This window comes from Anastrepha obliqua, chromosome 1 (genome assembly GCF_027943255.1).
Source record: "Anastrepha obliqua isolate idAnaObli1 chromosome 1, idAnaObli1_1.0, whole genome shotgun sequence".
NCBI classification, from domain to species: Eukaryota; Metazoa; Arthropoda; class Insecta; order Diptera; family Tephritidae; genus Anastrepha; species Anastrepha obliqua.
Window position 1 is genome coordinate 165,706,522 of NC_072892.1, and position 13,401 is coordinate 165,719,922.

The 13,401-nt window shown below is 41.6% G+C and overlaps 1 protein-coding gene across 1 annotated transcript; it reads left to right on the top strand.

Annotated features, from left to right (window-relative positions):
- The first annotated feature begins 981 nt into the window (after positions 1 to 981).
- Positions 982 to 3,148, top strand: LOC129253455 (espin). Its single transcript, XM_054891833.1, has 2 exons — positions 982 to 1,806; positions 1,868 to 3,148. The coding sequence occupies exons 1-2, from the start codon at positions 1,783 to 1,785 to the stop codon at positions 2,993 to 2,995; spliced, it is 1,152 nt and encodes a 383-aa protein (XP_054747808.1). The 5' UTR covers positions 982 to 1,782; the 3' UTR covers positions 2,996 to 3,148.
- Positions 3,149 to 13,401: the final 10,253 nt, after the last annotated feature.

Below are 13,401 nucleotides of genomic sequence, written 5' to 3' on the forward strand. Positions count from 1 at the left end.
TAATTTGTGCAGTTCCCCTTTAACAACCGTCAAGGGGATGCCGATGTCCGGCTAGGAGGTCTCTGAGGCCAGTCCAGTCCCCTTCCTGGCAAGCTTATCAGCAATTTCATTTCCCTCTATGTTCCTATGTCCTGGAACCCAGATCAGAGAAATGTTACCTGCACACCCAAGTGATTTGATCTCCTCTTTACAGGAGTTTACTAATTTTGATCTGCACCATGGCGTCGTCAGAGCCTTAATCGCGGCTTGACTATCGGAGAAAATGTTAATATCTCCCTCGCTCCCGCGTTCCTTAAGCCTTTCGTATGCCTGCAAGATCGCAAAGACTTCTGCTTGAAAAACACTAGCAGAGTTCGGCAGTTTAAAGGAGATAGGTAAATTGGATGATTTAGAGAAAACCCCTGCTACGACTCCCAATTCCATCGTGGAACCGTCAGTGAAGACAGTGGTGCAACTTCGATGCAGATTTTCCCCTCGATGCAATCCTGCCTATTTGGAAAGATTGCTCTAGCACGACTCTCAAACTCTAGTTTGCGGATAGAGAGACGGACTTAACTTGTAACAGAACTTATGGCAGGACAAATTAGTTCAAAATAACACAACTTTTTCGTCACACTGTATGATTTAATTTAAAGGTGTGAGAACTTTAAGATAATTCATAGCTGCTTTTAAAACATAAAGTGCAACAGTTGAATTCAAGAAAGTTATGTCCCGGCGCTAGTCCCGGTTTACCGGGTCTTCATTAAAAATATGCCCCCGGGATTAACATTTAGCGCTGCTACTGGCATCTCTACGACTACGAAATGTCAAAATGTGTTTAAACTGGGAGTGGAACTGCCTTCTCCATTGTGCGCGTACGATGGGAAAAATACAATTAATTTTTTGTGAAACGCCCAATTGTGGCCACAATGCCCGTTGTTTTATTATAATTTGATATGGGCATCTTTTGTGCTTATAAATATGGCTAATGGTCGTTTTGGTGATGTTGCTGAGGGCACAACGCCGCAGTGCTGCGGTGTGGGGTGAAACATTTGAATGCAGCTGAAGTGAAAGAAAGCAAAAGTGAAGAAGAAATGAATGGATATATGCAAATTAGAATTGTTTGAAAGCCATTCGATGTCGATTGTGCGTTTGCTGTGTGGAGTTTTTATCTCTTTACTTTGTTTGTGTGTCTTTTTAATAAAAAGCTGTTACGAAGACTATAAAATAACAATAATAATTTTGCTTTAAATTAACAACGAGTGACATATTAGCCATTTCATAATTCCAGCAATGAAAATAGAGAAATAGAGAAAACTTGTTTACACCTTTGCCGTTAAACAGTTGGCTGCTGGTGTGCCCCTTACATGGGCGCTGCTGTGCGCACCCGTTTGGTGTGTAAGTTAGATAATCGGCTAGGTAATACGAGACAGACAGACTGTCGACCTTATGCTAAGCAGGATGCATTTTAATACGCACTGACCAGTTTGGGCGATTTGCTAATATTTGTTATGTGAGAGTTTTTTTTGTTGTTGCTGCACGCAAAGGTCACACGGGCGCTGGCTATGCTGCGTAGATTGCGTATACTCACACGACACCACCAATAACGGATATGAAAAAGCTACAAATCGGTGACTTCATGCAAATGCGAATCAATTCAATTTGTTGAGAAGCATTTTGATTATTTGTTGACCATCTATAAAAGCGTTAACTGGTTCAGAGATTGGTATCATTCAAACACTGGAACTTGTCAGAGAAAGTAAGGAAGATCGCAGCACCACAAATTATTTGAACAAATCAAAGATGAAGTCAATTAGTCTTGCATTGGTGGGTATCATAAATTGATATAAAAGATTTGGAGTGAATAATTTTCAATATTTCCTTACAGTATTTCACCATACTGGCTTTAGTCAGCGCTCAACCTGGTTACAAATACCAACAACCACAATCGGTGCCATTGGCGCCCGCTGTGCCACCAGCTACGCACCATCACCAACACCATCATCATCATCAACTCGGTCCACAACCAACAGCTCCACTTGGTGGGCCCATTGCGCCACCACAACAGAACAACATCTACTCACCCGTGCAATCGCCTCCTTTGCAATCATTCAACGCACCACCACCACAACCACTACCACAGCCGGCATCAATTCCATTGCAGCCACCACGAGTTGAGATTCCATTGCCACAGGCACCACCGGCACCACCGGCAGCTCCACAGCTACCACAACAATCCTATTTCGCCCCTGCGCAAAACTCTGGAGGAAACTCATTTTCCCATAGCCATCAACAACAGTTTGCCCAGCAACAGGGAGTAGTGCAGCAGCAGCAGTCTCACTTTGGTGGCGCCGCTCAACTATCACAACCAATAAGTTTCTCGTCGGGCGGTCAGGGTGGTTTCCAACCGAACTTCCAACAACCGAACTTCCAACAACCGAATATCCAATCATTCCAGCCACGCCCTCAAACTGCCATCATCAGCAAAGATATTTACATTCACTCGGCTCCCGAAGACAATGAGGAGCTTGATTTGGGCTCACAGCTGGATAATGTACCTATCCGCAAGAACTATCGCATTGTATTTATTAAAGCCCCAGCTCAAAATCTCAAATTGGCTTCTGCCGCTTTGAAACGTGCTCAGAATGCTAACGAAGAGAAGACCGTTATCTATGTGCTGTCGAAGAAGCCCGACTTGTCTGAGGTGCAACAGCAATTGCAACAGGCTCAAGGTCAACAGAAGTCGCACAAACCTGAGGTATACTTCATTAAATATAAGACCCAGGAAGAGGCTCTACGCGCCCAGCAGGAAATCCAAGCTCAATACGATTCACTAGGCGGCTCCACTCACATTTCCGATGAGGGTATTGCTCCGGTTACTTCCGTCTCTAGTGGTGCTGCGAATTTGAGTGGCAGTATTGGACAGCAACAGTCATCTTTCTTCCAGCAAAACTACCAGTCAGCTGCCAATTATGAAGGGCCAGCCAACAAATACTTGCCGGCCAAGAAGAAGTAAATGCACTAAGGATTTCTCAAGTATTGAGTTAGTTTTTAAGGCGTTCCCATGTTCTCTGACTATTTCATGCATTTTCTATCCAATCTTTGTATTGTACAAATACTTTCTTCTGAATCATGCGAATGTCACAAATCGTATCTTTCATGCGCCATTTACACACAAATAGTTTATATTAATTTATTGAAAGAAATAAACCAAATAAATTTTATAATTTTTTAAAACGGTTTTTGTATAGATAAAACTTTCATAAAGTGAAAACAAGAAAAAATAGATTTCCCGGTCACATCTCTAACCTCAGAAAGGCTGCTCTTAAAAGAAGTTCAGTTGGTGGCCACAAATATTTACTGTGGCGCCCAAGAAAAATGTCCCTAAGCAATTCCCCACTTGTTCTTAAATAGCCCCAATCTTTTTATGAGCCCAAACAGCCCCTATAACGTGATTCTACCTTAACTGTTTAGATTCTCTTAGAACTGGCTCCACCGCAATCTGGAGTTCATTCTTTGGAATGCGGGCCATTCAAACAACCAGCGCTGAATGGACTTTGCTCCTAAAATAATCCTTCTTCTTCTTTCTTAGCATGACAGTCCTGGGTGGACCACTTTTTCCACAACTATCTTTTCCAGATTTCTGGATCCGCTGCCAATTGCCACCAGTTTCGTATGTTCATCTCTTTGAAGCCATCGATAACCGAATCTATCCATCTTTTCTTTGATCTTCCCTTAGTTCGCTTCCCATACGGTTGCTTCTTGAAGGCTCGTTTTGGTGCTCTTTGCCCTGGCATTTGTTCTACGTGTCCGTTGGTCTTTAATGTATTTTATGATGTTTCGCTCCTTTATAAGGTGTTCAAGTTCTAGGTTGTATCGATTACGATATTTGCCGTCTGTCAACTGGATTGGCCCATATGTTTTTATCAAAATTTTTCTTTCGGATGTTGCTATTTGGTCCACTTCATTCATTTTCATCGTCCATATTTCACAGCCGTAGGTCAGGATTGGGCGTGGGAGGGCGTGAGAAATACGTAATTTGTGGTCTAAACAACCCATTGTGATGTCATGACCCATCCAACGAAGCCACTGGAACTTTATTCGTTAACGTGCGGCACAGAAGCTTCAACCTGCATTATGAGAGCCTTATAACAGAGTGGATAGGAGCTGATGGCAATTTAAAGGTAATATTACTCTTGAAAAGGGCATTTAACAGTTTTCCATATTCCTGGCACTTTATTCTAAACGCTTTATGAAAATGATAGTTCTTCGCAAAATGCATATCGAGCATTGCTGAAAATCCACATATCACTCACGAAAAAAAAATTGCTCCCACAACTAGTCGCTATTTCATGTGGCTTTGGGCTCGCCTACTCTTCGGACCACACTTCCTCGACTGTGAACGTTAATGACAAACTGTTTATGGCTTAAATTTGATGACATGGATGGCGTAAGTCTATGCACATGAATCAATGACCCTATTGCGAACGAAGTTCCTAGGACCCCATATCTCACGAAGCAAGGAGCTCAAATGGCCGCCTAGATTTAGTGATTTGACACCTTGGACAGTTTTCACATGCAATGTATTGTCTATGTCGATAAGCACGAGACGACTCTAAAGCTGAGGTACGAAAACTTTCTTTTTTTATATCGTTGTTAACTCCGCTCGGGACCTGAGATCTCATTGCCATGTGGCGCGTTGCCATCGATGGTCAGTTTTATCGAAGACTTCAATACTTCTTTTTCTTCTTCTTTGTCCTCACCATTGTCTCTTAGTTGGGGTCGGCCCTCCTCGTACGAAATCTCTAGGTTACTTGGTCCTGGGTTGTCCTTTGTTATTGTTGTAGCAGCAGTACTAAGCCCTGTCAGTGTAGTGTGTATCACCGGTCGTCTTCGTCTAGCTCATCTAAAGGTAGGCCCAGGAAACTTGCTGTTTCGACAGGTTGGGTCCAGGGGGAGAGGGGTATTAGATGAGTGGGTTTAGTGGGGCATGTGAAAAGGTGGTTAGTGTTGTGCGGTGTGGCTTCATATGCAGAAAATATGTTTAGTATGTCGGGGTCAATTCGGGATAATTAGGAGTTTAACCTGCTACAATATCCAGAATGTAATTGTGCCAGTGTTATGCGGGTCTCACGGGGAAGCTGGTTGTTGGATTCCTGTTACGGCATTCGGTGGTCGGGAGCTCTAGAAGGTGGTGATAGTCTCCCGATGAATGCCGTTTTTTTATGTCTAAGCACTGTTTGGTTCAGTAGATGTCTGTTCGTTTTGCCCTGGATCTTGTCGGCGTAATTGAGGAGGTGTCTCTTGACGGGGTTGCCACTTCGTTGACTTCGCTTCGCTGTATATCGTTTTTAATAGTGTTTAGTCAGGACTTAAAGGGTCGGCCACGTTCCATTGATGGTAGCGGTTGTGTTACCAATTTCTCAGTTTTTGGAGTCACATGACAGCTACATCTGATGTGCTTATTGCTTATCTTATCCAGTTTTGTTACGCCCGACGCCTATCTCAGCACTTTCATCTCCAGTTTAGCAGACAGCGGACAGCATTCTGAGGCATATGCCATTGCAGGTCTAACCACAGATTTATGAATTTTGTCAAAGACTTTAATACTGAATTGGGAAATAAAAGACTTAGGAAAGGTTATCTAAAACCTACAAGATAGACCAGGACGTCATGACATGGAAGACGGACGGATTTCTCACTGAGAAAGAAGCACGGGCAGTTCTCTCTGGATCGGAGAAAAGATACTCGAAAGCATTAGGCAAGAATATAAATATTTTTCAAGTGAAAGTCTACGCAATATAAAGATGCGATCACATTAAGTTTTAACGGAACTACAACAACGGAAGTATAGCTATGAAAACTGATAGTCAGGCAGAAAGCAAGGCTGTCAACTTTTTCAAGGTTATATCTAAACTGGTGCTGGAATATCTTGATAAGTTGAATATCTTAGGCTAGAAAAACCAGGTGGGAATTCTTCAGGCTCCAGGGTACATAGGAATTACAGGGAACGAAATGACACATAAATTATGAAGAAAAGCGGCGGCCTCTTGATTTATAAGTTAAGAACCACTTTGTGAACAAGAAACGAGTAACTTCTCCTCCCTTATTCAGGAGGTAGAGGAAAGGCAAATAAGATCATACTGGGACAATCTACCGAATTTATCGCAATCAAAATTAATGATAGGCAGCTTTAACCTAAACTAATTTAAAGATTGTATCCAATTATATAGTATAAGAAAATAAAGAAAAGTCTTCGTCGGAAAATTTACATAATGATTTACAATTGCTTGAGATTCTCAATGGGGAAAATGATCATTGGGATACTCGTTTGCGTTTTTTTAAATATGTTTTTAGATATAACGGTTAAATAGGTAGAAGTGGCAGTCGGTCTGTAAACTAACTCACTTAGACACCACAGTAACAGTTTATCTGACACTCCTCGTTAAAACATTTTGCGCAAATGCAGTGATCTGGCTGACCCTTATATCCCTAAGGTCATCTGTATTATTTAGAAATGATGAGCCAAAGTATCTGAACCAGTGGCATGCCACGCTAGACAGTGATAAAGAAGATGTCTGACAGACTCTTCCTCGAAATGACGTACGTTGAATTTTTGAGCTTCTCGACCCATCAGACAGTGGTCTGTGATCAAAGTAAGTAACATAGAGACGTTTTTTCTTGACCGATTAAGTTGCGCCTAGGGTCATTATTTGGTCAAATTATTTTTGTAGAATTACATGTCAGACTATCAACCCATCTCGTGTTGTCTGAAGCTACTTGCACGACGCAGTTTGTAGGTCAAGAAGAGTATACCTACAATTCCTTTACCAAGAAAGAGGCGAGTGATGGCACCCTCTCTCGCTAATTTGTCTGCCTTACAATTCCCTGATATATCACTATGCCCTGGCACCCATATACAATGGATGCACAAATATTCCGCCTTCTCGTCAAGAGCCGTCCGGTGTTTGCGTGCAATGATGGAATTAGTGACGACTCCACTAAGAGATTTAATCGCCGCTTGGATATCTCTGAAGATTGTCACATTTTTTGCTTAACCAGTCAGCAACCCCGTTAATAGCGAGATTTTCAGAAATACGCTACAGTGATCAGGATAACGAGCCGTAACGCTTGCTTTTGGCTTCTTACAGTAGACACCACAGCCAACTTTATCGCCAAGCTTTGAGCCATCACTAAAGAACAGTAGGCAATTTCTCCGACCAGGTATATTGTCAATTCACTCACATCTAGTTGGGGTACAGGGATTACTTAATAAAAAAGTTTGAATGGTTTTAAAAAACCGAAGGTAATTGTTTTGCACGAAAGATAAATCGACAGACGGCTCACGTCATTGTCGGTAAATTATCCAAAATATGTGTTTTCTTAGTGCCAGAATAAGTAGTTATCAAATTTTAATATTTTCCTTTTATTTACAATGTCTTCCCAACGTTTAGGCAAATTTTTAATTCCCTGCTCAAAAAATTGTTTGTCTTTGGAGCCAAAATACGCCTCGATATCCTTTTTTATAGCTTCTTTTGAGGAGTAGTTCTTGTTACTCATATGAGATTGAAGTCCACGGAAAAGGTGATAATCACAAGGTGCAATATCCGGAGAGTATGCTGGATGCGGCATTAGCTCCCATCTGAGCTCGTTCAGCTTGCCGAATGTTTGCCTTGCGGTATGAGGTCTTACGTTGCCGTGGTGAAACAAAACTTTGCGTCTATTTACTAAAGACGGTCGATTTTCGTTAAGTGCCTCATTTAGGTTTGATAGCTGATGGGAATAATAATCAGCAGATATTGTCCGGTTTGGCTCCAGAAGTTCATAATAAACAATACTGGCCATATCCCACCAAATAGACAGGAGAATCTTCTTGGGGGGAAGGCCATCTCTAGGGGTCGGTTCTGGTGTTTCATCTTTATCTAACCATTGGCGTTTGCGAACAGGATTATTGTAAAGGACGGTTCAAAAAACTTTCATTTTCAAGCAGTTTCAGCAGCTGAGCACACACATTCACTCTCTGCTGAAGGTTGGCGACGGAAAGTTTATGCGGAACCCATTTTCCCAGCTTTGAAACTTTTCCTAACTGAACCAGGTGCCTGTGAACAGTTCCACACGATGAATTTAACCCCTGAGCCATCATATCGACTGTCAAATTTGGCTCAGCTTCCACGACTTCGAGCAAGGCGTCGTAGTTAAAGACTTCAGGACGACCAGGGCGCGGGGCATCCTCCACGTCGCAGTTACCACTCCGGAATTTTGAAAACCACTTTTGCGCAGTCCTTATACTAACGGTATCCTCTCCGCGAACAGTGTTGATTTCTGCAGCAGCAGTTGTTGCATTTTTACCACCTTTATAAAAAAAATCAAAATATGCCTTTTATATGCGTTCGAAGATTCCATTTTATTTTTTAACAACACGTGCTTCTATCCGCTATATTCTGCGAATAAATAGAAATAAAGAGGGCACAATATAACTTTCAGGTCGCAGTGCTAGATCCTCTCATAATCAATCATAATAAGAATAATACAGGCATGTGTGGTTATATTGTAGTCGTGAGCATACAACCACCGAGCGGCAAGTATTTTGTTTATTTATGTACATCGAAAGCTTAAAACGAAGCAGTTGCGGAAATGCTTAAGCTTTGAAAATTGTGACTTTTTATAAATGCGGCGCATACTTTTAGGCTTATTGGCTTGTTTACGTTAAATTCCGTTACAGATTTATTAAAAAATTTGCAGTTTTTTCTTGTTAGTAAATGAAATATGGAATTTATTGCCACCTTTAATGGACTCGCTCGAAGAAAACTAGAAAAATTACTAAAAATCATCGGTATTGTGTAGATATTTGAAACTTGCACTTTGTTGTACTAAAGTTCATTTGGCTATAAAACTGCGTATCCAAAAAATTCTAAAAGGTGTTTTTATAAGAGCTTGAGAGCTTAAAATGATAAAAGAAGAATATTGATGGAATGTTTTTTTTATTATAATCTGGTAGATAATCTCATGGCATTTATTGTGCCGTCAATGTTGGTTTGAATAGGGCAACAAATCGATGGCTAAGTGCCCTCTATGCCAAGTTGCGCCGTTTTATTGGAACCAAATGTATCGATTTGGTCTTCCCTAGTGGCGGAAAGCCTCTATGAATCGAGATTTTGTGCATTGAAAAGGAGTGCAATTTTGAATATTCGGAATTTTTTTCCAAGAACTCAGGCAAAATTCTCCATTGCACTTAAAGCTACCAGCTGGGATTTAAGAGCTTACGAAGGAAAATAATGGGTGCGTATTAATTTTTTTGGTTTTTGTCTGGACAAACTAGCAAGTACAGCACTCAGACAACATTAAGTCCATTGTTATGCACTCGTGGTTCCTTTTTAATTTTCTAATCTTCTTCAAATCTACCTGCACTTCGAAGAAACCTGAGTATATCTTGTGTTGCCAAGGATCCAAAGTGATCGCTTCTTAATACATGAGTGCCAAAGACCTCAAGCTAATTCGAGCGAAGCCCACATGCTGGGCAGAGTGCATTGTCTGAGATGTCCATATGCTTCGCCCCTTCTATTTAATGAAGATCTGAGCTAGTTGGTCGGACATGACAGGTAACATCAGTTTTGTCCATCTCCAGTCCCTCTCATTCTGCCAAGCTCGCTCGCAGGTTGAAGTAATTCGCTCGAAACACAGATGCGTACATTCCAAGGGCAAAGTGTAGTTTTGTCCCCCTGGATTCCACGTAGACACCAGAGCCGAAACCATGCTCGGTCCTGGGCAGAGTGCGCTGTTTGAGGTGCCTAACATTTCCACGTGCTTCGCCCATCATCAGTCCAACCAGCCTCCTACAATCTCTTCTGCTTAATGACAGGAGGATCTGCGACAGTCGGTTGGACATGACGTAACTTCAGTTTTGTCCAATTGTATTCATTACTCCTCAGCAAACTTTCTAGATTTTTTTATGAATCTTAGCTATTCGTCGCGATATCTGAATTTGGTATCCCCACAAAACTAATACGGCTTTGCAAGATGACGTTGCTCAACACCAGGAGCGCCGTTAGAATTGGGAAGGCCCTCTCTGAGCTGTTTGATACCAAACGAGGTTTCAGACAGAGTCACTCGCTGTTGTGTGACTTCTTTAACCTGATGTTGGAGCCGCAGAACTTCATTGCTCAGGCACAATATTTTATAAGAGCGTACAATTGTTGGCGTATGCTGATGATATTGACATCATCGGCCTTAACAACCGCGCGGTTATTTCTGCCTTCTCTAATCTGGATAAAGAGGCAAAGCGAATGGGTCTGGTGGTGAACGAGGACAAAACGAAGTACCTCCTGTCATCAAACAAACAGTCGGCGCACTCGCGTATCGGCACCCACGTCACTGTTGACAGTTATAATTTTGAGGTTGTAAAAGACTTCGTTTATTTAGGAAGCAGTATTAAAACCGATAACAATGTCAGCCTTGAAATCCAACGTAGAATCTCTCTTGCCAACAAGTGCTACTTTGGACTAAGTAGGCAGCTGAGCAGTAAAGTCCTCTCTCGACGAACAAAACTAACACTCTACAAGACTCTCATCATGCCCGTCCTAACGTATGGCGTAGAAGCTTGGACGATGACAACATCCGATGAAGCGACGCTTGGAGTGTTTGAGAGAAAGATTCTGCGTAAGATTTTTGGACCTTTGCACCTTGGCAGCGGCGAATATCGCAGACGATGGGACGGTGAGCTGTGTGAGCTTTACGAGGACATAGACATAGCGCAGCGAATAAAAAACGTTGACGTTGGCTGGGTCATGTCGTCCGAATGGATGCAAACGATCCGGCTTTGAAAGTATTCGATGCGGTACCAGCTGGTGGTTGCAGAGGAAGAGGAAGGCCACCTCTGTGTTGGAAAGATCAGGGGAAGAGGTACTTGGCTTCACTTGGTGTGTCCAATTGGCGCCGGTTAGCACGAGAAAGGAACGACTGGCGCGCTTTGTTAAACTCGGCCGAAATCGCGTAAGCGGTTATCGCGCCAATTAAGAAGAGAAGCTAATCGTCGAGAAAAGAGAATATAGCTTTTCCTCTCTCAATACATACGACTGAAAAATTTACCATCTAAGTCTGGCGAAATGTGAACAGCGTCAGAGAAAATTCTCTGTATTATCCTCATCCCGAAATACGTTGTACACAGTGGATCGTCGACGATGCCTATGGTGACCACATGTCATCCCCATAGTGTCTGCTCTGTAGCTGATCCCTTTAGGGCTCGCAACTCACTTCTCGACTGTTTGAGAAGGAATTGTGCTACCTGCCTCTCAGGGCTTTTCAAAAAAACTTGGTTGTTTTGCAGGTGTCAGTATTGCATTAGCGGTTGTCATGAGTTTTTTTACTGAATGTCGTGATCTATTTGACTGTTCTTGACTATACTTGGCCTTAAATTGGCTCCGGACACTATAAGGAACCGCAGTTCGCAAACCCAGCAACCAGTTCGTTGTCTTGAATTTCGCAGTGACCCGGCACAGACTTAAGTACTGGCTTATTTCGACTTTCAACGGAGCTTAGCTTCAACTTACATTCCTGAAAATTTTTTGAAGAGATTCTAGCGGTTTTTAAGGGCTTTAGAGTGGCTTGGCTGGCACTACAGGCCCTGGTTTTTTAATTCCTCCTCCCCTTTTGTTAATTATACGGTCAGCTAGCATTGCAAAGACTTCCGATTGAAAGATCGCTGCGCATACCTAAAGGAGTAAAACCTCCGAAGTTACGGCACAAACGCGGAGGGATCTTCCACTTTTATGTGAACACCTCTAAGTCTATCTTTTCTGAAGTTATTGATAGTTTAAAGTTATTATTAATGTCATAGCAAAATTGTACAACAAAAAACATGAATCATTGATTGAATAAAAAAGGCGTTTTATAGAAAAACAAAATGCAACAAAAATTACGATGTTGGCTGGAGAAAAAACCATTTGCTTTTGTCTATGTTGTTATTGTTTTTATTTATGACGGCAATAACTTTTTTTTTCTAGTTTCATTTTTTATTGGCATCTACAGTGTGATGCTGTTCATTGGCATCCACTCATTTCGTTAACGTTAGTTACGCCTTTTATCCGCTAAGCAGCTTAGCTTTGTGAAGAAGTCAGCGCCGCTGTTGCCCAATGCCGGCATTTGCTATGGGATTACATACATACAAACATATGAATGGCAGGTATAGTAAGTTTATTGCAGTGTTTTCTCCCTCCCTTTGTCTGCTTTCATTATGTTTTGCTGAAATGGCATCGTTAAAATGGGAATACCAAAAACGTTCAAATGAAATTTTGTGAAAATTGCAAAATAGCAAAATATTTAATTGAACATCACAAAATTGGTTAGCGATTTCTGGTGCTCTAAAGGGAGTGTATGGATGAATGAGTGGTATGTACAATGAAATGGCAACAGAAGAAAAATATGAAAAATGTTACTGTATATTTTGTTAACTTTTGCGAATTGGCTAAGAGCAACAATATGAGAATGGCAGCAATGTGGCGCATTCAACCTTGAGAGGAGTAAGACTCGATTTTTTTCCACAAATTATACGCCTTCTAAGCCGCTTCTGAACATAAGCTGATTTTTATAAACAGGTGACGGAACTAAAAATAATATTTGCCATAGTTTTGACAACTTATGTGCCAAAGGAATGTTGAACGGACAATGAATGGACAAGTCGCTATGCTATAATTATGCAGAAAATGTATGAAAAACTTAAAAAAATTCCATGGTAATGCCTAGACATCAATTGGTCTGTCATACCAATGGAGGTATTGTTATTACATTTTTTATTATTCATGCAAACATATGAGCGATGTCCCCGCCACGATGTAAAAATCGTACTAGGTGATTTCAATTCTATGGTGGGAAGAGAGAGGGGGGTTTTAGCCCAACTAACAGAAAATTCAGTCTGCACGAACAATCCTCAGACAACGGAATGAGACTGATCGGCTTCGCCTTAGCGAGAAACATAGTACGAGGGGTGCCTTGTATATGTCGGGATTTGGCAACCCTGGTGTTGCAATCTGGCAACTGACAGCTGTATCGCAAAGTTTGACATTTTTTGGTTTTTACGTACTCAGAACGTTTTGAAATACCAGCGCTATTTGTGTTGTTTACAGTAACTTAAAAGATTCATCTCGGTCCAAAAATGGAATTAAATCGGAAACATTTTCGTGGGATTATTTTTTAGAACTTTCGACGTGGATTAACTCAGCAACATTGCATGGAGGAACTTAATTCATTTTTTGGCAATGAAGCTCCATCAAGGACCAGTGTTTATCGATGGTATGGAGAACTCAATTGTGGTCGTAGTTCACTCCAAGACGAATTTCGTGAAGGTCGTCCAAAATCAGTTGTTGTTCCGAAAACCATTGATGCTGTGCGCGAACTGATATTGCAAGATCGTCATGTGACCTATCGTGA